The 24,948-nt window shown below is 39.5% G+C and overlaps 1 protein-coding gene across 6 annotated transcripts in view; it reads left to right on the forward strand.

The window, feature by feature from the left end:
• Window positions 1-24,948, forward strand: part of CNTNAP4 (contactin associated protein family member 4) — a 271,211-nt gene that overhangs the window by 234,912 nt on the left and 11,351 nt on the right. For all 6 annotated transcript variants that reach the window (XM_054697006.1, XM_037516186.2, XM_037516184.2 and 3 more), the window contains 6 exons: window positions 706-876; window positions 1,613-1,831; window positions 14,560-14,799; window positions 15,605-15,829; window positions 17,525-17,658; window positions 18,485-18,572. In XM_054697006.1, coding sequence (XP_054552981.1) covers window positions 706-876; window positions 1,613-1,831; window positions 14,560-14,799; window positions 15,605-15,829; window positions 17,525-17,658; window positions 18,485-18,572 — 1,077 coding nt within the window. The remainder of the gene's footprint in view (window positions 1-705; window positions 877-1,612; window positions 1,832-14,559; window positions 14,800-15,604; window positions 15,830-17,524; window positions 17,659-18,484; window positions 18,573-24,948) is intronic.

A 24,948-nucleotide genomic window follows, 5' to 3' on the forward strand; every position in this document is an offset into this window, starting at 1 on the left:
TTTCCAGGCCCAAAATTTATACTACCCCCATCTTTTAAACATTTCTCCTTATTTTGAGTCTTTGAGAACTTTTCCAATTCTTTTTCCTACTGTTTCTCTACTTCACAATTATAAGCAAAGTAAAAGATAATTTGAAAGAAAAGGAGCATTTTGATGAGAATATCAACACGGCACAGAGTAAATAGTGTCTTGATCTTTAATTAGAGGAGACTATTTGGAATGACAGCCTCAGTTTAGAAAACTATAAGGCCCATTAATGAAAACATTTAGTTGGGAGTGTAACTCTGTGAAGTGTGTGTGTTAGAAGTGTTAGCAGAATAACCCTTTGAGCTTCTTAAGGGTTTTTGTTATTCAAAATAATGCAGGTGTTTAAAAATCAAGCTAAAAAAGATTGAACCCACTAATCGATGCTCCACAGATGCTTGTCATAGCACATGGTACATGATGGCATTTTGTCTGAGACTATTTTTCTTGTATAAAATAGAATATCTGGGCCGTTACTCTCCTGTTTCGGAAGGAATCCAAGATTGTAAAATCTCCAGTTATCATCTATGCTATATAGTGAATAGAAGAAAGAAAGGAGGGTTGTTTAAATTTGTAATATTTTAATAGTAAAAAATGCTAAAACTATGCAGTATAATTATGTCACTGATATTATTTGACAAATTGTTTTTCTTTTTTTCCTTTTTTTAAAAAAAAACACAGGGTCATTCTGGAATTCAGCTTCCTTCAATACTGAGGCATCGTACCTTCATTTTCCTACTTTTCACGGAGAACTTAGTGCTGATGTGTCTTTCTTTTTTAAGACAACAGCTTCATCGGGGGTGTTTTTAGAGAACCTGGGGATTACCGATTTTATACGCATAGAGCTCCGCTGTAAGTCTCCTTTTCCAGAGAATCCTGTGGGATTCTATTTAGAGGTAGATCCTTTAACTAATTTTTAAGTACTGTGCTTCTACTTGATCAGCTGAGTTTTTACACTCTGTTACTTTGAAAAAACTATGATATTAAGTTAATGTTTTTGCAAGAATTTAATTTGATACTTAATATGATAATTTGGGGAAATTACTAGTATTCTCTACAACCAGTTGAGGAGAATTTTTCATTCAAATAATTAAATTTTTTAATTATTTGATTTTTAATTACTTAATTCTCAGCTAATTGCAAAATTACTTAATTAAATTAACAGGCCATAGTATTATAACATAATCTTTAAACTGTATTCTTTGAATTGTACCTTAATATAAAAAAAAAACACTGTACACTTTCAAAATTACATAAACTTTGAATCACTACAAAATAATTTTTTATAAAAAACTGAATGTTATTGAATTTTCTCAGCCCAGCCAAATAACTTCATGATTCATGAAAATGAAAAACTAACTCTGAGACTAAATTTCTTAATATTTTTTTCTTTTTCAATATTTCAAATGTGTTTTACATCCCCCTCCATGTCCGTTCTGTATGGGTGTCATAGAATCCTTCCACACACTTCACACCTCCCCTCCATAGTTAGTGCTTCCTCCGCTGTGTGCTCTTCCTGAGGGTGTTGAAGACTCGGATCTCCACCACATGCCCTAACCTGGACAATCTTCATGTCCCATGTTTCCAGCTCCAGCAGTAGTGACCTTTTCATTTGATGTGGGGAATGGGCCTTTGGAAATCTCAGTGCAGTCACCTACCCACTTCAGTGACAACCAGTGGCACCACGTTCGTGTTGAAAGGAACACAAAGGAGGCATCTATTCAAGTGGATCAGCTCTCACCAAAGGCGCAGCCTGCCCCTGCCGATGGCCATGTCCTTTTACAGCTCAACAGTCAACTCTTTGTGGGTAAGTTCTGCCCTTAGGCAGCCTGTCATGTAATTGAATGATGGAAGTGCAGAGATGGGTCAAAATGAAGTAATGTCACCAGTACACATAATGATCAAACCCCTGTTTCCTGAGAGCGTGTGTCCTAGATTGTGCCACGTACTTCATCTCTTCCTTATAACCAGCCTGTGAAACAGGTATTATGTCTATTTTACAGATGAGATAATGGAGACTCAGATGGTCTAAAATGACTTACCTTCAGAAATTCACATAGTAAATGAGATTCAGATTTAAGTTTGACTAATTCCTAAGCCTACCTTTTTTTAATATTACAGCTTATATGATTTATTCCAGGTATTTTTTTCCATTTTCCCAAGATTAAATGATTATTAAAAAAGCACGCCACACTGTATATAAATCAGCATTCTCTCCAGTAATTCTGTGCTTCTGGGACTATAGAAATGTCACTGTCCCTGTCCCACATCTTCAAATTAACATTCTCAGGTCACAACAATAAGTCTTCCCAAAGGCGACTTTCCGGAAAAACAAGCTATTTCCTCGGCTCATATTTCCCTCTTTTTGTAGCATACACCAGCAATCTATCCAAAAGGTATATACTGTGGAGTAAGGAGGGCACCCTCCAGCGAGCCCACAGTTGTTGACAGCCATAAGATTAGAGACAAGCACAAAGGGATAGGTCAACATACTGGCAAAAAATCCTGTGACAGCTTGGGAATAACTCTTCATTTCATTCATGGTGGAAACCCCACTGTCCAGTGCATAGGTATTGACGAGGTAGGCCAGTGAGTTACAGAGTCACAAAGAAATGTCACCTAGGACGCAAGTATTAACTCATTTGGAGTTTATCTGTTCTTGAGCCAGTTGATGAACCCTCCTTGGAATTCGAGGCACTGGTAACCAGTGATCCTCTACAAAAACAGGAAATAATCACTAAAATAAAGAAGGCAGGAGCAACATATGTAAAAATCACAACTTGACCAGTTTCACTATTACTTCTCTGTGTGTCCATCATTAGGACCATTTTTTCTGAGGTTTCTGACCGCCTTCTTGATATTTATCTCTAAATATTGTTCCTTTTCCCCCTAAGTACATTTGTTTGGCATGTATAGCATGATAGTGGAATCCTTCATCTGTTTTATTTTGCATCTTTGCAAACTACTTTACAGGACTTACCGAACATGAAGTTCACGGTTTTCTCTCTTACTTGATCTTTCATACATTTTAACATAAATAAGATACTGTAATAGTATATCTCCAGATAAATTAAATTATCAGAAATCAGTTCCTTTTAAGAGTTATGTTTTAGAAAAAAAACTTCATCTGATCCCAGTTACACTTTCTGTTGCTTAACAGTCTTGTCTTACTAATGGTCTCTTCTTGCAAAGGATGAAGCTTACCTGTCACATGTTTGACAAAAACATATCTGGGATTTCTAATGAGTGTATATACTCATTTCTATCATTTACTCTTGTTTCACTCAATCAGTGTTTAATGAACAGCTAGCTTCTCTGAGAAGGCACTGGAATCAGCGACCTCATCTTGATCTTGTGCCACTTGACTGACTTATTTAAGGGCATGGAAGTAATAAAGAATATGTGAGAGGAAATACATAACTTTCCTTTTAATAACATGCTAGGGGCTCAGTCAGGAAATTGACGTAGATATTTCTTGAATTACAAAAAAAATGAGAAATGGCCACAACAAAAGGTATGGCAATTTAAAATCTGTCAGTACTTGGAAATAGCCTTACTATTCTTAGAAACTGAGAGGGCTGAAACAGTCTTTGAATTTTTCAGTGAAATCAACTGCAGTTTGCCTGCACATGACCTTTCATCCTTGGTGTGAATTTTAACTTCATAGAAATGGAAGTCATCTATATTGTTTCTGATAGAAATCCTGGCCTTAATTTGATTTCAGGTAGGTGCAGTGGAGAGAAGTTCTATTATGATATCAGAAAACTGTGTTAGAACAGGCTTCCGTCTTTTGCCATCAATCATGTGCTATAATTTTAATAAGGAGCTAAGAGGTTTCATATTTGTCAAGGCAATTGGTTAGGCTTTTGGGATTCCCATGTGTGGTCACATTCACAGATGACCATGTTCCTGGAAAATTTTAAAGACTGAAATTTTCATTAGATTTAAGTCAAGATTGAAAGTAAAAATAAAAGAAGGGCCTCTGAAAACATGTTACATCTACTGTTAGTAAAAACGTGCTTATATAGTTCTTTCCTTCCTGCTCACAGGGATCTGAGTTAATTGATATGGTTAATGTGATGATATAAAAGAAGGACTCATGTAAGGAAACAAGAAGAACAAGACTTGTTGCCTTAGGTAGAGGCGGATGGATCATTGCCTGGGGAGAGACCACAGGAGAGTCTTGTTTTATCTCTTACCTCTACTTGACCTCTACAAGAGCAGACCATTCTCTTAGGAACAGTCCCCAATCAAGATAAGGACATAATTCTTACAAGACAAAACACATAGTTGTCCAAAAAAAAAAAAAAAAAAATGGTCAATTTACAACTTTGCTAGCAAACAAATCAAAACTTTTTTAAAAATTCTGGGTGAAGATACTTTTTCCTTGTAGCAAGATTCAATGGAAGTTAAATTATTTTTTAAAAGATTACACTAAACCAGCACAAAGTGAAAAACTTGTAAAAAATTTGTAATAGAGCTAATTTAATGAGCAATTACCAAGTTCAAAAAGTAGTTCTCTGCTTCCTGAGAGTTCATTTCAGTGACAGGCAGCCAAAGAGTAAAAAGTAAACATGCTATATGTGTATGTGTTTACATATATACACACACGCATGCACACATATAGACACATATACATAGATCAAATTTCAGATAATGATAAATGCTGTAAGATAAAAGGCTTAGTAAGGAGTTAGACAATGATTTGGGTTGGGACCTTCTGTGGGTGGGTTGGGTGGTCAGGGATGCATATGAACACAGGACAGGTGGAGCAGAAGTGGGAACCCCCTGAGCATCTGAAGGAAGAGGGTTGCAGATGCAGGGAAGTTGCTAAAAGTAGGAATGAGCCCAAGGCAGCTGGGGAGTAATAGCAAGTCCTGGCTACCCAGGAGAGCCTCAGTGTGAGGGAGAACATGGGGAGAGAGGCGGTCAAGTTCTGCACAAGGATGGAAGGCCGCTCCAGGTACCTGGATTGTACTGAGGGGGTCAGAGGAGTGGCTTGAGCTCATTCACATTTTCGACTTTCTCTCTTGCTGCTGTGAGGATGTGGCTGGAGGGACTAGGCTGGAAGCAGGCGGCTTTGTCATTGGTCCTTATGAGAGATAATGGTTACGTGGGCCCGAGGGAGGTGGTTAGCAATAGAGGTGGCATTTTGATGTAGCTACACACAGCTTGCTAATGGATTGTTTTTTTGTTTTAAAGATTTTTATTTATTTACGCATATAAGAACTGGGGTACAGGCCAGAGGTGTGGGGGATGAGAGGATTCACCAGAGACAACAGAACAGGCAGATTGACTGAAATACACTGCTGAGGGGAGCAGCGGGCGCGACAGGAGAGGTCTGCTGTGCCATGTGGGTAGCTTGCTGGCCAGGGATCGAACTCATGCTGTAGTGGCTGAAGATAGCTTCAGAGGTTGCGTCTTAACCCCTTGCGCCACCAGGGAGGCCTGGGTTGCTTTTTTGTTGTTGTTGCTAGTGTTTTACTCACGCTCCTTTGTAGGTCTAGGGGTTCCACACATTCTTTCTCAGTTTTTAATTTCAACAGAAGCTGATGTTTCTTGTTTTCTTCATATCTCCTCACTTGTAGCATTGATGAAGGCTGTTCCCAGACCCTACAGGCTCTATTATTTACTACAAACCATGCTCTTGCCAGACAACAGAAGCCCAAAGCCCAGAGAAAGTAACTCATTGCCTTCCCGCTCTTCAGGGAGAGCCTGCCCGCCCCTCATCCCACTGTCCCCAGGCAGGTGCGCTTCTCTGTACCAATGTCTGTGCCAGTACATGCCAGGAGTGGAGGGGCCTTTCCTGGGAAGCTGTTGTATTTCCCCTCCTGGTAGTCACACCATCAAATACACAAGCAGTGAGGCTGCTCTGGGACTCAGTGACTCACTGGGTGGGATCTCTGCTTTAATCCAATATAATTGATTTTTGGTTAAAATTTTAAGGGATAATTTCATTCCTCTTACTTACAAGTTCAAGAGTTTCATTTGTAGTTCACCCATCCATCTTAAAGATAATTATGGCTAATCAGTATTTTCAAGTATGCATAACGACTGTCTGTATTTGGGTATTGGGATAAATGAATGAGATAAATGTAATTGCAAAGACTAAGTCTGTCATTTTCAGCACAACTTTTTTCTGCTAATAAAAATGTTTTGAATCCAGGCACTAACAATGACATTAATAATAATAACAATGTTTAAATTACATGAAAATAGTCTTTTTAAACACCAGTCAAAAGTGAAATAAGTTATTACTGTCAATCTAAGATAGATTTTGGTATCCAAGCATTTGGTAGCTTTTTTTAAAAGGATTTATTTATTTATGCATGCAAGAACTGGGGTGTAGCCAGAGGTGTGGGGCAAGAGAATTTACCAGAGACAGAGTGGAGAGCATAGCAGGAGGTTCTACTGAAATACACTGCTGAGGGGAGCAGTGGGAGAGACAGGAGAGGTCTGCTGCGCCATCTGAGTTAGCTCCCTGTCTGGGGATCGAACTCATACCACAGAGGCTGGCTATAGCTTGACATCACGGAGACTTTAACCCAAGAGCAACCAGGGAGGCCCAAGCATTTAGTAGCTTTTACCTAAAGAGCACCTCCTTGGGCCTCCCCGGTGGCGCAGTGGGTTGAGCGCGGCACCGTGAAGCTGTGTGCAGCCTCTGAAGTGCAGGTCCGATTCCCAGCCAGCCAGGGAGCTACCCACATGGCACAGCAGACCTCTCCTGTCGTGCCCGCTGCTCTCCTCAGCAGTGTATTTCAGTCAGTCTGCCTGTTCTGCTCCCTGCTCTGTCTCTAGTGAATCCTCTCACCCTCCCACGCCTCTGGCCTGTGTACCCCAGCTCTTGTGTAGAGATAAACAAATCTTTAAAAAAAAGAGATTTAATGAGAGAAAAACATCAATTAAAAATAAATAAAGCATACCTTCTTGTTTTTAAACAAACTTGCAGGAAATTTCATTGTTCTGGAATATTTAAAAACAATGGAAGTTATTTTACAAATACTACAAATCTGAAATCTTAGAAATTTTGATAATCTAGAATTATGTTCATTTGAAATACTATCTTTTACATTTTGCCTACAGATAATGTTGTGGATATTTACATATTTATATAAATTTTGAATAAATTATATTCTTCATCTCATGACCCAGCCTAGATTGGTGATATTTATTATATTAAGTTTCTGGCGGTCTTTCAGAAGTGACGGCTGCAACGGGAGTACACTAAATAATCCAGAGTGTTTTCCACATTGCTCACTCTCTCAGTCCACTAAAGATGGGTGATGAAGTGTGTTCACGTCTCAGAGTGAAAATCTGTGCCACACTAATGCTTTCACTTCTGAGCAAGATCCGTAAAAATAAATAGAAAGCATGATAAAAAACGTGATGCGCTGGTGGACAGTACATGCAGCGACTGAAATAGGAGTAAGGACAAGAAAGACAGATCCAGCGATTCCACTCATGTTAGCCCACACCAGAGGATTATAAAACAGAAGATTCTCACAGTCCCTGGAGTTCCAAATAGTAGAACAGTTATCTTCAGCTAATCTAAACTGTAGATGCGGTGCACAGTCCAAGAGTAATAAAATCATGATCCAAAAATGTGGTATGAAAAAGAGGAAAATTTTAACGTTAATGTAATTGAAGAGAATAGAAACAATGAGCATCAAGGCGATCCCTTCCCCAATAATCTCAACGACATCTGCCCTTTTCATGATGGCTGTGTCATGTCTGTGGCCCATCTTCCTCCACTCTTGTTCTTACAACCTGTCCCCTCCCTTCTAAAGTTCTTCGACTTTCTCCTCTTTTGTGATTTATGACATATCTTAGTTAAAAAGCTTTACTGAAAGGTGCTGTTTAGTGACATGTTGCTAAGTGATGCATTAAACATGCGCCCTTGACCTTGTTAACACTGAGAGCTCAATGTCAAGACTTGCTTCTGTTATCGTGTGCCCACAGATATCCTCCAGCCACGGAAATGATGAGGAGAAGAATCCATCATTTTGTAAGCTGAAAAGTGACAGTGGTCATTTTCTATTTTGGTTTGTAAACTCAGCATTTTTCTTAGAAGCTTCTTAAATTAGCCTTGAATTGATTTTCATTCAACCAGCTCTGCAATTTTTGTTTGCAGTCTAAATTCTTTTACTGACAGGTTTTTAAATGGGGCAACTCCATTTTGATGCTTTGTGACTGGGACCTGAAGGGGAAGTAAGGACTGCTGACATCGACTCAAAAGTCATTTGCATTGCATTTGAGTCACATCAAAGGTACAAATATTTTCTGAGTATCTAGAGCAAACAATTTCTTGATGCCATACACAGAGACTGGTGTTGACTGGAGCCTGTTGAATTCCTGAGGCTGTGGTGCACATTCTTAGTTGCACATTGGTATTCCCTGGGCATCTTGGGAAACTGACAGTACCCGTGCAGAGAGATGTATTTCCTGTGGATGGGCATTTCTGTCATTCCCAAGGAGGACATTGCAAGTCCTTTCTTGTGCTGTTTCACCTTCTGGTGAACATATGCTTGTATTTGTGTTGGGCGGAAACCTGGGAGAGGAATTTCTGGGTCATGGCGTGAGGGTGTGTTAAGCATGGCCAAATCTCAACTGACCATCTGGGCAGCCTCTTTTGTGAAGTGGCTGTTCATATCTCTTGCCCATTTTCTAGAGGCCTGTCTTCTTTAAAAAAAAAAAAAAGAAAAAAAGATTATAAGGATTTTCATGTAATCTGGATGAGTCCTTTTCTGATAAATCAGTCACAACTATCTCCTCTCTGTCTCTGAGGATTGCATTTTCATATTGCTCATGGTGTCTTTTGATGAACAGCAGTTCTTAATTATAATGCAGTCTAGATTTTTTTTAAACTTTCAGTTTGTTTTTGATAGGTTAAAATGTAGTTATAAGAATAGAATGTTGAATAATTTTTATTTCAGTTTCATTTCCTTTTGTATTAGTAAACATATTCCCCCAACTCTAAAGCACATTGTAAAACAAGTCAAATTTCTCTTTATTATTTATTTCCACAATGTCATTCTCCTCCTGTGAACTGTCTTTTTCATGATTAGCCTAGGAGGCTCCTGGTGGCCTATCTGTATCCACTGAGCAAATCTTCATGACTGTTGACTGAACTGAGAAGTCACATGGGAAATCGAGACTGGAGAATACGACTAATACCACCAAGTTCATTTCTTTAAATGAGGCCTCAGTATGGACAAACCACAGAGCAGCTATGGCTTTCACAGGTAGCAAGAAGTCAAAACAGACCCATTTTCCCTGATGTTCTTGCCACCAGGATATGTTCTCACCACTGGCTCTGGCTCAGGGAAAAGTGATTGACTGTTCTCCCCATGACACTGTTGCTTATACTGGCTGCCTCTTCAGCCATAATGGTCTTTAGACTTGAGGGAGAACAGCCCCCTCATTCCAGCCCTCCCAGAACTTTGCCCAATGAGGAGCACTCCATGCAACATTACAGCTAGATGCCCCATCTCATAGACCTTTACATAATTAATGCCACCATGTCTGCAAGATGGTGGGCAGGACAGGCCTGAAGGTCCAATGCAGGACACACAGAAAGCCTCTTTCAACTCCTTAGCTTGACCCCAGGCCCAGTTGGTGTACCCTGTCACTTTCCTGATCTGTGGTCAGGACTTTAGCTGCTTTTCTTAGCCATGGTACCACAGTCGGGGAGAGCCCCAACCTCTGACAGACAAGCCCCCATACTTGAATTCTAAAGAGAAGTGTGGAAATCTTGACTCCTTCCTTTCTCTCAGGCTCTGGGTGAATTATGCAGTTGTTCCCAATTACTCCTCAGTAATATTCAAAGACAGCACATAAATAATTTGTCATTTGAAAAATTAAAGGTCTTCCTGCCATAAAGTAGTGGAAAATTGGCAGAGGAAAGAGCCAGCTAGTACCCTATGAGAGTGGCATGCATCTGTCACTTATCCTTACTTCCTAAGAGTGATGAGTGTGATGAAGGGATTGGACTCAGCCTCGTCTCGGCACCTGGCACTGTTATTTAGGTGCGATATTTCAACACGCTTACGTAAGCCTGCAGATTCACTTAACATTCATTCACACAGAAAGGTTAGGCATCCGTTTCACAAGATACTCAGTGTTTGTGAAGTTCCAGAATTCATTATATCTGATAAAGTATGGCAGATAAATTGATAGAAAATTAATTGGAAGACAGCTCCAAACATAATAGCTCAGCAGAAACATCCAGAATCAATTAATCAAGCTGCAGCTCATTTTAATTGGACCTACTCTAACCCCGAAAAGGCATTGGAATCTTTAATTAAGCTTTTAAGCCCAATCCTATTTACATTTACCATGTTTTCCAGAATAATTACATCTTAAAATAAAAAGTTATTAACTTGAAACTTACTGGTAATGTAAAAATTTTCAGTACATGTATGACAAAAATGATTATGTAGGCATTATGCATTTTTGATGATTGAAATAACTATTTCATTAAGTAAACATTAACTCTTTGAAAGTACAGAATTAAGTTCTATTTACAAAGTTGATTTCCTTCTCATTATTGCAAATATGATGTAAGAAAGTATTTTGAGTATGGATGTTTTTTCCTGTTAACATTCCCCTCTTTTGACTTCTCCTCTTGGATTCTATTTCTACTGTGAACATCAGGTGGTAATCACATTTCCCTGCCTAAATCTGTTGCTAGACTGTGAACCCTTTGAAAGCAAGATCGCTTGCATATATCTCTGTATCTCCAGGGTCTCAGTATCTACAGTGCCCAGCCAAGTAGCTGCAAAATAAAGCTTGCAGAACTGAAATGCCCTTCAAACCAAAAATGAGCAGAGAGGTAGGAGCACAAGGAAGTCGTCTTTGAGCCTATTTTGCTGTGGAAAATAAAGAGACTTCCTTATAATAAATGACCAACTTCAGGTTCCAGTCCCACCTCTCTGCCTCCAGCTAAATGTGTTGTACTATTTCCTCAGCTGTGCCCATGGGTTAGCCCCTGAACTTCTCTATGTCTCCAGTTTATCATTCAAAACAAAAGAAAACAAGAATAAACAAGTCAGAACCGATGAAAATGGATTGTATCCGGTTGTTGGATTCCAAGTTATTTAGTTATTGTTATGTCACTGGCAGACTGAGATAAAGCCCTAAATCAGAGAGACTGAGGACGTTTCAGTGACAAATGCATAACCAACCGTGATTTAGCTTCACTGTGTACCATAAACTATACACCTTGATTTAAAGTACTCTCACATGAAGTAATGAAATGCACCAGGAATACACCTTGAATCCAGACTGTTCAGCCTCTGGCCCTCTCCAGAGTGTTCCTGAGCCAAGGTTGCAGGCTACCATAGCAGCAAAGAAACCTCCAGCAAAGATGCCAGAAGACTCTTGGTCAAACTTAACTCTGAGCCTTAGACAGTCCTATTGAGTTGAGTTAACAAAGCAAGATGATAGGGAAGTTGAATCTAAGGAGAGAAGTAACTTTGATTGGAAGGAGAATAGAGTCGTGAGGATAAAGGAGGGAGAGAGAGTGACTGGAGGACGAGTAACTGTAGGAGAATTGAACAAGATTGTCGCCTGTTTTGAAACTGGGGGATGAAATCACTGCCTATCCTGCCGTGCTCCGAAGAACTGGGCTATGTATGTCTGGCTCCAGCTACCTCTGGATTTATAAATAGAAACTCTGACCCGCATCCTGAATGTTGTATTATTCATCAAAGAAGCACAGATTCTGTAGACTGAAGCAATTTGAATATAGAAATTTAAATACAGACATTTGACTAGTCATGTATCTGTGAACCTGAATTCTCAATAGTGTTCACTGCAGGAGTCCAAAATTCTCAGGAATTCTTCTAGTTTCTTCTTTATGGTATTCATCGTCAAAAAAGTATATAATTAATTTATTTAGAAATACTCATTGGATTTTATCCACATTCTCAGTCTTAGGGACACAGCCATGCCTGTGAGACAGATTCCTTTAACTCTTGAGTCACCCCCCTTTGCTACTTCTAAAGTGTAATCCAATTTAATGAATGGGTGCATTAATTATTAATGATAGATTAATTGAGTATTAATGATTGGTTGATTTGAATTGCTAATTAGTTATTACAAATAGTTATTGCATGGCTTTCGTGTGCCAGGCATTCTTCCATGTCCTGGGGACACTGAGATTAGAGCAGCCCTTATCAGCTGGAGGGACCCCAGTGATGTACAAAGGGAACTGGTAAAATGTAACATCTGGTGGATGGTGAGAAAGAAATCTATTTAGGCTCTTTGTGGCTAGTTTTTGGTTCTGAAATACATGCAGGAAACCCTGTCTGATCTTTGCGCGTTAGGAGATTTTACATCCTTAAGGCTAGATGAGGAGCAAGCTAAACTGGGTGGGAGAGGAGTGCATGTGTCTTAGGGAGAAAGCGTATGCGGAGTGGGGAGAAGGCCAGGCTGGCGAGACAGCATCATCTATTCAAACACGAAGCCCCAAAGCCCCCCCTTTTTTTAAATCAATTTGTTTTAAAAATGTATTTTTTATTTATACAAGAGCTGGGGTACAGGCCAGATGCACGGGAGGTAGGAGGATTCATCAGAGACAGAGTGGAGAACAGAACAGGCAGACTGATGAAATACACTGCTGAGGGGAGCAGTGGGCAAGACAGGAGAGGTCTGCTCGCCATCTGGGTTGCTCTGAGGCCCGCGGGATTGAACCAGCACTGCAGAGGCTGTGGACAGCTTCACAGCGCTGCACTCAACCGCCTGCGCCACCAGGAGGCCCCAGCCCCCTTTTTATTTTTAAAGATTGATTTATTTATACAATAACTGGGGTATAGGTCAGAGGCGCAGGAGGATGAGAGAATTCACCAGAGAGAGTGGGGAGCAGAACAGGCATATGGACCGAAGACACTGCTGAGGGGAGCAGCAGGCTAGGCAGGGGAGGTCTGCCACGCTATGTGGGTTTCCTCCCTGGCCGGCCGGGGATTGAACTCATGCTGCAGAGGCTGTGGACAGCTACACAGCGCAGTGCTCTACCTGCTGTGCCACCGGGGAGGCCCCCAAAGCCCCTTTTTAGAGGCACAGTGACCATCTGCTCCCTCTCAGTAGAATGGGACACTGTGCCTTCGACTCCTATTGCCCCACATTGCATCCTGAACTCTGAGGGTATTCTGAACAGTATCTTTGTTATTATTATTATTTTAATTTTGTATATTTTTTACATCATTTTTCATTTTTGCACAATATATGCATTTTCATCTTGGTTATATTCCCCGTACAATTCCCACTTCCCCTTATTTGATCCTACTCCCTCTTCCCTCACCTCCCCGCTAGTATGACTCTGGTTGATAGTTGCTTGTTGATTTTGATTTTTACTTTATTATAATTAGTCTTTTTCCTGGCCCTAGATCCTTTATTTATATTTTCTAAATTCCTGCTATGAGTGAGAACATCTGGTATTTTTCTTTTTCTTTCTGGCTTATTTCGCTGAGCATGATCCCTTCCAGCTCCATCCATGTTGCTGCAAATTGCATGTGTTTATCTTTTTTGATTGCTGAGTAATATTCCATGGTGTATATGTACCACATCTTGTTTAATGAAGGTCCACCTGTGAGGATAATTACTTTCTGTTTGGCAGTGAAACGGCCTCTGTGTGAATGCCACATCCTGGATGCTTGCTGACCACTTAGAGTCATGCCACATTTCTGACCCACAGAATTACTGTTTCTTGGCACAGACACCTGAGTCTGTATTTTTAGGGAGCCTTGCATCTGGCACTCATAGTTTTTAAGTCTGAGAACCTCTGCCTTAGCATCATGGGGGCTGAGTCTACCCAAACATCCTAAACCTCTTTCAGGGGGACTTGATAAATGCATAATATTATGTGTTGTTCAACTCCTGGTAAACTGTTGTCTTTTCATCCCAATTTTTTGAGACTCTTTCCAAGCATAACACAGTGAACAACAGACCAACACTTAAAAAATTCCCTTGGAAACATGCCATACAAAAGTGAATAATCTGGTGCTCAGTGACTATATTTTTGGTGAAAGAACACCCTAGAGGCCATATCAAGAGAGTCAAGGTAGAAAGACTCAAAGATTCCTACTTGATCCTCATGAAATTTGAACTGTCAGGGCCAGGTGTTGATAAGAAGGACAAAACATACTTACCCACAAGTGTATGCTAATTTAAAATCGCTCCCAGAATAGTTGCTACATAAGAATATCAATGCATATCATGGTTATTTTGAAGGAGAGAAGATAGAGCCTTTATTTTATTCTTTGAAATCGAGAAACTAATGGGAGAAAAAAATTCCTAAGTTAAAGTTTAATGATTCATTTATAGAAAACAAGTATGTAATACAACTTTTGGAAAGAGCAGAAGCATTGTTCTGCCTTCTGGAAGTCTTTTAATATTTTGTCACAAAGTGTGTTTCCGAAGTCCCGTTTGCTCATCAAATTTTTGACAATTCTCTGTGAGGCCTCAGTCTTGCTTGGTCTTTAAATCCTGAATAAAACACCCAGGAACGTATTTCCATTTGCAGTATTTCCCTTTTAGGTGGAACGGCCACCCGGCAGAGGGGCTTCCTGGGCTGTATTCGCGCGCTGCAGTTGAACGGAATGGCCCTGGACCTGGAGGGACGAGCCAGGGTCACCCCTGGCGTGGAGCCAGGGTGCAGAGGGCACTGCAGCAGCTACGGAAAGCTGTGTCGAAATGGGGGCCAATGCAGAGAAAAGCCCAGCGGCTTCTCTTGTGACTGCACCTTCTCTGCCTATGCTGGGCCATTCTGCTCTGATGGTAAGTAGGCTGCAGGGAAGCTCTCCCGAGGAAGGTATCTGACACTCCTTTCCAGTATGCCCACTGGCCACAAAAATATTTCCATTTCAGATTTTCGTGTGTCTGCATTACTCATTTGAGGTAAGCATCTTCTCCAACTCACAGTCAACCACTGGCCCTTGGGCTCATGGATCCAAAAGTAATCACCCCTCATACTCTCTCTTCATTTTTACACACACATGTTTGGTTGTGTGCTTGTGTGTCAGATGTTTTTGTAAAATGATTTTAAAGAGGCTGGGTAGTAACAAGGATGATCACTGCTGCCCTCTCGCCTATGAGTGCTGGACTTGATTTACTTTATGTAGTGCACAATAAAAAGAAGATGTGTTTAGGTATAAAAGAAAACTCCTGCCTGTTGATTCTAGAAGATAAAAGAACCCTTAAAGTATCTTCCTTCCTAACTATTGAACTAAGACTAGTGTGTTCTATCTACAAAAGCATAAATGGGAGTGAAAATTCAAACAAGAAAATGGATGGTAAAGGAGGTGAAAGCCAAGAGTCCTAGTTTATGTCTGAAACCAGACAGGAAAGCATTAAACTTTCAATGATAAGGTTAACTGGTGAATTAATTATATATAATTCTGACATAAAGCCATTTCAAGGATCATCGTGAAAGTGCTATTAATTTACTGTGTTATTTAATTCAAGTTCAGGGCTATTTGTTTTAACTATACAATTCATTCTTTTTAATTACAAAAGTAGCAATATAACTGAAACAAGACCCATGTACTTAAATTTGGTAACAAAAATTTCTATGTCATTTCAGAGATTTCTGCATATTTTGGATCTGGCTCGTCCGTGACTTACAATTTTCAAGAAAATTATTCCTTAAGTAAAAACTCCAGCTCCCACGCTGCGTCATTTCATGGTGATATGAAGATGAGCAGAGAAATGATCAAATTTAGTTTCCGAACAACACGAGCACCAAGCCTACTGATCTATATGAGCTCCTTTTACAAAGAATACCTTTCCGTGATCATTGCCAAAAATGGTGAGTGCTTTTTAAATGAGAGACAAAATTGAATTAGAGCATTAGATCGGTAATAATATGAATTGTTTTCATTTTCTTACTTCTTCAACTACCAATGGGCAAAATGGCATGCCTGTTTTTTATATTCGTTGTATTTTTTCAGCACTATTCTATATAAGTTCAATCTAAATTGAAAATGGTTATCTAAAATAAGCAAGGTGCTTTGATCTCTTTATAATGTTGATAATCTTACATATCAATGTAAATTTTTAATTTATTTGTGAACAATATTTCTATTTCCTCCTTCCTAGAAGCTGCTCAGTCTTCCCCATGAATATCACTCTCAGTGATATGGTTCTTTTTTGAGATAGAATGCCTATTTGTACATAAAAATATCCCCTTCAATTCAAAGTAGGAAGTTTTGAGGAAATATTAGCAAACTAGTATTATGTATAAGAAAATGTCCACAAAATAAGCTCTTGGTTCTAATTCCAGGCAATAAAACAGTGATGGGAAATGCTGGTATGTGGATTTCAGGGTCTTGGCATGCACGTTAGGACAGGTCTGAGAGAACCACTGACTCCTGTTTTGCTCTCCCCTGTATCTAGAGTAATGATAACAAATTCTAAACACATTCTCAGGATGAGGAAAGTAAACCCATTTATAAACACTTGAACAGGTCATTTTAACTAAAACAATAATGGTCCCAAGGCCTGTGGACACCAAAATAAAATGAATATTGTTCAGTAATTATATTGACTCTCACTTTGTGTTTTGAGCAAGGAGCTTTCATACTATTAGGACATGTTCTTTCTTTCTTTCTTTTTTTTTTTTAAAAGATTTATTTATTTATTTATACAAGCACTGGGTACAGTCAGAAGCGCAGGAGGGTGAGATAGTTCACCAGAGTCAGAGCGGAGAGCAGAGCAGCCAGACTGACAAAGCACACTGCTGAGGGGAGCAGCGGGTAGCCGGAGAGATCTGTGCACACCATGTGGGACCCTCACCCGGTTGCCAGGGATCGAACTGGCGCTGCAGAAGCTGCGGGCTGCTTCGCAACCCAGCGCTCAACTGCTGCGCCACCGGGGAGGCTATTAGGACATTTTCTTTGTTAAATGAGAAGATGTCCCATAAAGTAAATTAAGTGACATCTTTGCAAACAATTGAGTTGTATTAATTGTAATTATCGGTTTGACTTAAAACCATTTATTTCACCCTGATTTCATTCCAAAATCTGTGACCAGCACCATCAGAAGGTATTTCTAATCTTTAGTAAAACTACATTTGCTTATGAAAACTTCTTTAATCAATTGCATTTCAGGAGTGGTAGATATATTTTGTAAAAAATGAGATTATAGAAACTGCTACAGTCCTCCACAGTAGTTTCACATAATATAGAGTCTTTTTTTTTTTTTTAAGTTAGAAGTTAATGCAGTGATTTGCATATGCTTAATTGCATGTTTGACTTTTAGGGAAAAACTAAAGACTCATGGGAAGACACTGCTTGTTAGCAACATACTTGGTCTTGATTTTGAAAGTAGTGCAGCTACACGTAGCCACCGGCTTCTAGGAATTACGATGAGAGGATGTATGCAAATGAACTATTGTGAATTTTTTCCTCAAATTTTATAAATAACAAAAATGAATTCTGAGTTTTTATAAGTAGTTCTTGAAGAGCAACTTTAACTAAAATATAACTTTCCCCTCCTATTTTAGGAAGTTTGCAGATCAGATACAAGCTAAATAGACATCAAGAGCCAGATGTCATTAACTTTGACTTTAAGAACATGGCTGATGGGCAGCTTCACCACATACAGATTAACAGAGAAGAAGGCATGGTCTTCGTCGAGGTAACAGAGGAAATCCCACAGGAGCAGGGTGACATGAAGGACCTAGAGCAGAAATCTGATAATGAAGGGAATCAACAGAGACATCCTTTCAGGACCTGTCTTGCCCAGATCTTAGACCATCAGATGTGGGCAGGGATTTTGAAGTGACAAGAATCTCTCTAAGATATTATTAAATATTTGGTACTTAAAATGTCAGACTTTTTTCATTTGTTTTGCTTTCCTCAGGAGGAAAGCACTGTCCGGTATCCCAAGGGCCAGTGTTCCATACTGGTAGGGCATTGCTGCCCCAGTGGGACCAGTTTACTTCAGATGGGTCTAAATGCAGCCATAATTCTAGCACAGATATTAATGATTGCACTATCAGAATAATTTTTTTAAACTGATGTGAGTCACAGCACAGAAAGTGGAATTATTCACTGTATCAGCTTTTGAAGAAAAGCACTAATATTTCAGTCTTCTACATAGGGCAAAAGCTCTCAGCTGAGACTTGAATAAAAATACCCAGCTGCGTAAAAGTGCCAAGGTGAAAATAACTCATATCTTTTTTGACTGGCTTTACCAATTTTGGATTTCTTTTACTGGGCAGAACAATAAATTGATATTAGAGGATCCAGAGAGGGGTGCAATGGTATCCAAGCACCATACAGAAATAGGTTAGAAAGTTATATTCACCTGTATAGGTAGCTAACTCTTTGAACTGTGTTTTTCTTAATCTTTGGAGCCATACTAACAGTTGCCTGTTTTGTGACCTCCTTTTGTCTTCCTTGGCTCCTCCTACAAAATGGCACCCACGTGGATGTTTGTCCTTTGTGTAACAATCTCATAGATTGACGAGAATACAAGGAGACAAGTTCACCTGTCATCAGGTACAGAGTTCAGTGCAGTCAAGTCTCTCGTTCTGGGCAGGATCTTAGGTAAGTAAAAGGGTGGGAGGGGGTTTCTCCTAATGGTGATGTGAACACACAAATATGCGCACACACACACACATATATACGTATCGTGTCACAAGAAACCTCTTGCCTTATTTTAACTGTGAAATGAGTGGTAGTCAAAGTGGAAATTGTCTGTTCTCAGAAGTATGTGTAACTGTGAGTAGGGACTTGGTGTGGGATGAACAATATCTTCCTGGGACAGAGCTGACACTGGTCTCTGCCCTGCCTGAGTCCCACATAAAGAAACATGACATTGTTGTCTGACTTTGAAAATATCAAATAACAGAGATAGAAATAACACGCTGTGTGTCAAATAGCTGCCAAGTATATGCAGATGTTCCTCTAATGATAAAACTAGGATTAGGTCTAAAAGAAAAGGAGGGAGAAAGCAACAGTTTTCCATGGGAATGTGCTTAGGATATAGCTGGGTCTGGTTTGCCTTGTGAGGTCACCAGTCACTCTTGCTAGAACCTGATCTAAATGCCTTATCTTATTTCTGTCCACTTCTGATAACAGCCCTGAAGTAGAAATATTCTTCCCATTTTAACACCAGAATAAGTGTACATTTCTTCATACTGCCCAACAAGCACTGAATTGCAAAGGGGACAGTAATTTCAAAAGGAATTTTCTTTTTAGTTACAAGTAAATTATCAAGAGTATTGATACCCCACCTTATTTGCTGGGAGTGAAGACTACCTATAGTCAGATTTTCATTCCTAGTTTGATATATGAAGCCAACCTGGAATATTGTGTCCAGGATCGTAAATGGAATCTTTTATTTCTTGACCTTTTCAGTTATTTGTACCTTGATTAATCATTCCTTGCATTCTCTGTACATAATCTCAGAATCTTGAGAATGTTTGATTAAACCCATGGGTGAATGATCAAAATATTGGCCCTTGAGAAGGTTAATAGTTAGGATTATAAATATTTATAGACTTTCTAGGACTGTAATGAGCACCAAAATTGTGTGCTCTTATTTTCCGAACAAACAGGGCAAATATCCTGAACCACAGGATTCTTCCCGCATGCTAGAGCAGGCAGAACTGATATGTACAGAGTACTACCTAGATATTTAGAAGCTTAACTAAAAAACTCCGCATTTCATGGTATAAATTATATAAATTCATCTATAGTAATAACAGTATCTAATAAATAAAACAAATCCTGATCTCCAGAGTTCCTCAAGCTGACAGGGTCTGAAAAGAGGCTTTACATAAAAATGTATCATACAAGATAGAAAACTATTATGCATTAAATTGATACAATGATATTTTTTACGAAATAACATCTTCAAATCTGATGGCAGCATGACTGAAAAAATATTTTTTTTTGTGAGTAAAAATGTTAAATATATTGTAAAACAATTGGGAAGCTGATCTGCATTCTCTGAAGAAGATTGCATTAATCAAACAGTAGAATAATGACATTCATTATATAAATGGGTTTCCCTTTTTGTAAGTGAATAGGGGAGATTAGTATGGAATTAAAGATGTTGGTGTTTTTATAAGAATAGCATATTATTAAAATGCATGTCACTCATGCTGAAAAATAAGCTCAATGTCCAAATTCAGCAATGAACTTTATAGTCTGAATCAACTGATTCTCCTAAAAGTATAAGTAGGAATTTATTTCCCATGTGCCTAAGGTGTGGATCTTGACTAAGGACTAATGGAAGTCATTTGTGATTCAAAGGAGACTAGAAATTTATGGTCAAATTTTGTGTGGTATGTAAATTTACAATAAAAATGTTATGTAGTATATGATTATATTTTAATAAGGCATACTAATTTGTAGTGAAATGATGGTAAAATGGAGCTATGAATTTTTCAGAGAACAGCTTGAAGTTTCTTATTATGTTAGTCCAGATCCTCTAAGAAGCAATGACCGACAAAACTAGCCATGTGAGGACTTTATTAAGATTTTAGGATTTTATTAAGGCAACACTTATTTTATTATTTTTTTTAGGATTTTATTAAGGCAACACTTGTGAAAGAGAAAATTGGGAGGGAGCGAGCCAAGACTGGCCCAGCCATCAAATGGCCATGGGCCTCTGCCGCCAAATGAAGGTGACAAGGAGGAAAAGCTACATAGGAGTATCCTAGGCCTCTGTGCTTCTAGGAAGTGCTGAACAGGCCTTGGGGAACCTAGAGTCAGAAGCAGCCACCAGAGGAGCCCCATGTTCTTCCAGAATGAGCCTGTCTTACAGTCCCTGCTGCCTTCAGCCATTGGCTGGAAGTAGCCCACAGGAACATGGCACCAGGAGTGACAGTGGATTTCAGAGTCTAGTAGCTAGGGCCGTTGGTCAGTTACTCTCCCAATAAGTAGACATCTGAAGGCATGTTCACATGGCCCCTGAGCTAATTAAATGTCCTTTTCATTTTTGTTAACCCATTTGGCTCACTGCTTGGTGGAGCCTGTACTTTCTGATGGCTGCTGTGTGCACAGGGAATGCCACTCAGCAAGGGAGACACTGTGTCCAGCCTCACAGAGCTCATGGCTAAAGGACATGGAGATAATCATTATGGAAAATATTCAGGTGCACCTAATTGAGTACAGTGTATGTACCCTGTGCCGCTTTAGATAAGATAGTTCCAAATTACCTTCCAAGTTATGCTGTATTAAAATGACTGTATCATTTTGTAGTTTTTGAATATTTCTTGTAAGAATGAAGAATATAAACATTGACCACTAATTATTTTGGGACTGTCATTTGCCTCCATTTGATCAAAGACGTGCGGATAGGCCAACCCACCGCCATTTCAGATGGAAACCCAGAAATAAAGGAAAGGCTTTTTCTCTCTTGACTTTCTCTTTTGCTCACTTCTGAAACTTAGGAAGAACCTTGAGATAATTTTCGATTACTGTCACCATTCATAAACATCACTAGCAGATACTGAGAAAGGAGGGAAGATTCTGAGAAACAATGTCACAGTGAACGATGATGACACGGAGTCCATCTCCAACCCCCTGTTACAGCTAAATTATTCTAGGACTCCATGACCTTGGCAATGATAACATACTAGTGACATGGTGAGAAGGTCAAAGTTTTTGAGATGCAACTCAGTTCAGATCCTCCTGTAATCAAGAGATTACATTAAATTTGCTTTTCATGGTCATAATTCACTGTAAAAGTAAGCTCTGAATTCTGTGTCTGGATACCTTTATGTAGTTTCCACGTGTATATATGCTTTCATGTAGACTAATTCTATGATTTATTTAAGGAGAAGTTGGATGATTGTTTTCACTTGTGAGTGGTAGCTCCTGCCCATTAGAAGTAATGATGGGTAGTGATCATTTGTCTCTTCTGAGACCACAGAGCCAGGAAGCACATCAAATTATTGCAGCAGAGATCTAGGCCAGAGGCAAATAAAGTCTGTGGTCAGCATGGAAGGGACATCTGCCCAATCTCCTCTGATGAGCTTTCAGAACAGTTTCTAATGTGTCAAGAACCCTTTATGTAAAACTTGCTTCAATGCCCAGAGGTGAGATAGTGACCCGGATAACCAAAGGCACTGTAATTTCAAAAATACATCACTAAATGACTCTTAAGGTTATGGTTATTTGTAAAGCAAGTTTTAAAAGAGAGGTGCAGGTTAGAGTGAGAAAAATAAGAAATCTAACATCATTTTTGAAGTCATCAGGTTGATTTTTGAGTATTTTAACAGCTGAAATGCTGTAGACTGTCTTCAGTGCTGAGAGTGATGTCATTCCTGGAGGCTTCAGTGGTCTTCAGGGAATAAACTATGTTACTTGAACTGGCCACACCTCGAAACTTCTGATCATGATACATGAGTGTAGATCAGAAGTGGTGTGTCCCAAACCCAAAGAATACTCAATGCTGAAACATGTGACCTGATTTAATGTATTAAATTGATATGTTAATTAAATCTATATTGTTAATATATATTTATATATATTTAATATAGAGAGCATATGATAAGGTGGACACTGGCATTTTGTCTGAGCACATATGATCGCAGGTGTGTGTTCCAAGTGGGGCCTTTGGTAGTGATGTCATCCTTATCACTTTCACCTGGCAGTCCAACATAGTGAATAAAACTGCCTCACTTCAAAAAACACCAAAGTAAAAGCAAAGACCTAAATTATATATTTATCAGCTATCAAATCTAGAAAACTTCAAACAATGGCAAAACTAGAATCACTTCTAAAATTTAAAATACAAAGCCATTGTTTATTTCTTAAATGGCTCACATGCCTTGAAATATGCTTGCATCAGAAATAAGTAAAAAATAAAGCCACGGCTGGGCTCATATTATCATATGAGTGAATTTATTAAGGAGCAGGCACTGAGGGGAGAGGCAGGAAGGGATCAGGGGTGTGGATATAGAACATTTGGGGTAGGGAGAGGACAGAGCCACTGCTAAGAGGAGCTGGGCAGCCACCCTAGTGACGATATACAGGCCTGGTCAGAATAAAAGCAGTGAACTCTAGATCCTGCCAGTGTTGTCTGCTAAGTATAAGAGAGTGGGGATGGTTTCCATGTGTCAGGACAGTAGAGTTTGATATTGTTACCCCGGAATTACTCTCCTTGCTTGATATCTGATAGTAATGCTCGTTGGTGAAGATCAGTGTCAACAAGTGTTCCTGTAGTCCATCCTCACTTGCGGACATGAGTACTGAAGGACAGAGAGGAAGCAATCCCTTTCTCTGGTCTTCCTTTGAGGAGGCAGACTGTTGGATGTCCTTTCCTTGAGTCTCCTGTTCACAGAATATGCAAGTACCGACCCCAAAGTGAATGATTCCTCTGCCTGCTCCCTTAAGAGGAAATGCCCACTTGAAAATTGTATAAAATGAGTTGCCTGTATATCATAATTAATCAAAAGAAATGTGCAGGGGGTAAGTTGTTTTGCTAGTTCATTAAGTTTCTATGGGGCTGCAGTTCCGCCATGTGAAAAAAAAACTCAGTTATGGTCATTACATAATCTGGAAATTGCATAGAACTTCTCTTGGGAAAATGTGGCCACAGTTTGAATAATGCTATAATTTAATCCCGTGTAAAAGGAATGGAAAGTCACTGTACAAAGACTGGGTGACGTTTGTAATGACTAGGTATGACCATTTTTATTTATTTATTTATTTATTTATTTATTTATTTATTTATTTATTTATTTTCCCCCTAAAGATTTATTTATTTATACAAGAACTGGGGTACAGGCCAGAGGCACAGGAAGGTGAGAGGATTCACCAGAGACAGAGCGGGGAACAGAACAGGCAGATGGACCACAATCACTGCTGAGGGGAGTGTCGGGCGAGACAGGAGAGGTCTGCTGTGCCATGTGGGTATCTCCCTGGCAGGCTGGGAATCAAACCCATGCTGCAGAGGCTGCGGACAGCTTCACAGCACAGCACTCAACCTGCTGTGCCATCAGGGGGGCCCTGTTTATTTTTATTTTGTACATTTTTAATATCATTTTTCATTTACTTACTGAGCAAGAACAGTGACAGCAAAAATACGTCGGTGCATCACGTTGGCTATGGGAAGGACCAGACTTCATCAGTCTTGGTTTGTGATTCTTCATCACTAAGAGGCTACATGGCATTTGCTTTTTATGTGCAAATCTCATGTTAAGATTAAGCTCTGAGTTCTGTTCGTGGATGGTATTTTTCTTTCCTCTTTATGTTAGAAGAGTTTTCTAAACACCTGAAGTTGGCTCTTGCTCCTGCCAGGCGGTAGTTCGGGTGTATTTAGAGGCAGTGACCCAGAGGGATCATTTATCTCTTCTGAGGCTGCAGAGCCAGGAAGTAACTTAGATTTCTGCAGTGGAGATTTCGGCCAGATGTAAATAAAGTGTGTGGTCGGAGGAAAGAGGATGTCTACTCCATCTCCTCAGAAGAGCATTTGGAGCAATCTTCAATCTCAGGAATAGTTTATGTAAAGCTGCTTTAAAGCCAAGAGGGTGCATAAGAAAGTTTAATTCGATTACTCTGGACACTGCTTTTGTAAATGTCTTGCTGCATGACACTTCGATGAGACAGGTAATGCAGAAAGCAGAAGAAAAGCGCAGGTTACCTGGAGATACCTCACTACAGGTGCCTTTTATATGAATCAGGTCTGCAAGGTCCTATCTCGAAGCAGTAGGTTCTATTGACTGATCCTTTTATGAAAAGCTGCTCCTTTAGCCACGTAGTATTTGTTTTTTGCTTTGCCATTTTCCTCCCTTTCTCTTTTTTGTTGTTGTGAAATCCTTGTAATTGCATATAATGGTGAACATGCTCCCTGGTTCCTAGCCCTGCTCCTCCTGGATTCAGGGCGCCATTTTCGGGCGAGATTTCTTTATCTTTGCATTAAAGATGCTGAGATCCTTTGTTAAGGGGGCCCTTTTCCATAAGTATG

This window comes from Talpa occidentalis, unplaced genomic scaffold, assembly GCF_014898055.3.
Source record: "Talpa occidentalis isolate TD23 unplaced genomic scaffold, MPIMG_talOcc4v2.1 talOcc4.17, whole genome shotgun sequence".
Lineage (NCBI taxonomy): Eukaryota > Metazoa > Chordata > Mammalia > Eulipotyphla > Talpidae > Talpa > Talpa occidentalis.